Here is a 2,913-nt window from a genome sequence, read left to right as displayed (position 1 = left end):
ACTACACCCGTGTACACACAACAGTCTTCATTATAACACCAGAAACTACACCCGTGTACACACAACAGTCTTCATTATAATATTAGAAAATGTAAAAACTGTAAAGTTAGACAACTACATGTTTCGTTGTGACTATTTTTTGTTTTTCTTGTGTTAGATCACTGAATGGTATCCATTGCTTACAGGCCTTCTTCGTGGAGTCGAAATAGCCATTGGCTTCTCGAGTCAGAAAACAATCAGCTTAACCTAGTCCTTTTAGGCTCTGATGGCATAGCAGATGAACTAGCCAACACCATCAGGGTGAGTGAACCGATTTCTTCTTTATACACATAAAGATTTTACTTGTGGCTCTCCATATTTTGGAAGGTGGGACCGAATGGGATTCAAACTTTAAACTACACTTACCAGACAAACAGTTTAGCCAACCAAGCTACTGCTCCTTCAACTCTGCAGGTCTCAATTTCCACTTTGTGGGTTAGTAAGAACAAAATTTAATAGTATTAATTTTTTGGGGTGTGTTTTTAAAGTGTGCTGTCAATTTCAACTTTCATTACTACAAAGGCGTATGACTTATCTATAAAAAGAAACTGATTACCAACAAATGTCTTGAAAGGAAGTGGTTATAAAACAAAAAGTATCTTTAGACATACTATAGATATGATTTGTTCTTGTATAGATAGTATTTTTTTTATACCAGGTTTTACAATTTCAGATTTTTTTTTACAAACAATGAATTTGCAAGCTTAATTAGGCTTAATTTTTATGTATAGTACTATAGGTCTCTTTCTTTTAGATTATTTTGTAAGTTTAATTAGGCCTTATTTTTATGTATAGTACTATAGGTCTCTTTCTTTTAAATTATTTTGTAAGTTTAATTAAGCTTTCTTTTTATGTATAGTACTATAGGTCTCTTTCTTTTAAATTATTTTGTAAGTTTAATTAGGCTTTATTCTTATGTATAGTATTAGAGGTCTCTTTCTTTTAAATTATTTTGTAAGTTTAATTAGGCTTTATTTTTATGTATAGTACTATAGGTCTCTTTCTTTTAAATTATTTTTCAATACTTTCTGATATTATTGTACAGTTTTTTAAGTATTTATTTTATTTTTCAGGCCTATTGTACAGAAGATGTTTTTGAAATGGAAAAAATGCAATATACTCTAGATTTTAGAATTATTAACGGGGATGTTGGTTTACCCCATAACTCCTTTCAAACATCAGGATTTCTTCCACATGGTGAGTTGAGCATTTAGAGAAATCGGAGAATTTGCTTTTGTGTTAATATAAAAACTTTTAGATAATTTTTCACTCTGATCTGTGTTCTATGTTATTTTATAGCTGCTAGTATGTTAAGTGGTGAATTATAAAACAAAACTCTTTTCCTTTCTGAACCACTTGTCTTCTTCTCTTTATACTGTAGTTAAATCTAGCAGAGTTAATGCAGTTTCGTGAATAACATTAAATACTAAACCTGAAGACTGGTTTGTCAAGTATAGAAGGATTGTTTGTGAAATTAAATCAAATTGATACTTCTACAAATTTGTTTGCAGAGTGTGAAAACATAAAGTGTGTGGTTTTAACATGAAAACATAAAGTGTGTGGTTTTAACATGAAAACATTGTGTGTGGTTTTAACATGAAAACGTAAAGTGTGTGGTTTTAACACTTACTGAGAGAAACAAAGTTAATTTGTTATATAACTTCAATTGGAAGTTTCAACATCGCTGTAATATCTCATAAAGGGCATCAGTTTAGAATGTTGCCCAGAATATTTGTCTTTTATGATGTGGAAAGTGTTTCAACCAATCTTTAACTAGTGAGTTAAAAAAACAAAGTCATTTTTTCAGTTGCTCCTCAGAATTTATATTTTCTTTATATTATTTGATATTTTGAACCAGGAAGATTAGTACATTTTTTTGTATTTACATGCTCTCAGGAAATACTAACATCTTTATCCCTAGGATGTTTCTGTGTATATTCTAATCATCAGACTCTAGAATACATCCGTGAGAGTTTGGAGAAAACCTTACTTTCAAATCTTGAACAAGAGGACAGACTCCCTTTTCACGGGCTCCCTATTGTTATCCTGTTTGCTGCTGATTCTAGTACAAATGAGAAAGACTTAAGTTTTCTTTGTGAAGAAGGTCAGAATAGGGCTAAAAGGTAAACAAGTGTGAAAATGATGTATCTCTTTTTGTTGTTTTTGAAACATAAGTTACTTGTTTAGCATGTACTTACATTTCATTTAGTATTGGCTTGTCATTGACAAGTTAAATTGTCAAAGGAACAAAAATTGTCTAGCTCTACTGTAACATTCTCCTTCTTCTTTGTCTTAAGAATAGTATTTCAGTTGCCTGCCATGGTCCAACCCACTGTAATGGGTTCTGGTATTGAAGTAAAGGCTTCTTCAGTTTGTGGTGGACATAGGATAGTGTCTTATCACTGATTGAAAATTTAAATAAATTAATTAGGAGGATTGTGAGAGGAAAAGATTTGTAGCGTAATGTGAAGGTTATTTTCTATTTCCTGAAATAAGAATTGCTCATCCAGTAAGTTTGCAATAGACATAAAACACATTTGGTGTAGAAATAGTTTAAAAAAACTGAATATACCCATGCATAACCATTTGATAGTTATAGTGTTAAGTTGGGGAAATTACTAGTTGAAAAAAGTCTGCTTAAATTGAATTGAACTAAATTTATCTTTATTGATAGAAAGAAGCTTGTCTATATCCACCCGTGGAAACAGGCATACACGTTAGTGAACCACCCATGGACAAGGGCATACACGTTAGTGAACCACCCATGGACAAGGGCATACACGTTAGTGAACCACCCATGGACAAGGGCATACACGTTAGTGAACCACCCATGGACAAGGGCATACACGTTAGTGAACCACCCATGGACAAGGG

General features: G+C 32.2%; 1 protein-coding gene across 1 annotated transcript in view; it reads left to right on the top strand.

Annotated features, from left to right (window-relative positions):
- Positions 1 to 2,913, top strand: part of LOC106475805 (rho GTPase-activating protein 190-like) — a 22,997-nt gene that overhangs the window by 3,805 nt on the left and 16,279 nt on the right. Inside the window, exons 3-5 of the mRNA XM_013936480.2 lie at positions 186 to 300; positions 1,113 to 1,236; positions 1,961 to 2,162. Coding sequence (XP_013791934.2) covers positions 186 to 300; positions 1,113 to 1,236; positions 1,961 to 2,162 — 441 coding nt within the window. The remainder of the gene's footprint in view (positions 1 to 185; positions 301 to 1,112; positions 1,237 to 1,960; positions 2,163 to 2,913) is intronic.

Source organism: Limulus polyphemus, unplaced genomic scaffold (assembly GCF_000517525.1).
Source record: "Limulus polyphemus unplaced genomic scaffold, Limulus_polyphemus-2.1.2 Scaffold9200, whole genome shotgun sequence".
NCBI lineage: Eukaryota > Metazoa > Arthropoda > Merostomata > Xiphosura > Limulidae > Limulus > Limulus polyphemus.
This window is presented reverse-complemented; position numbering and strand designations above follow the sequence as displayed.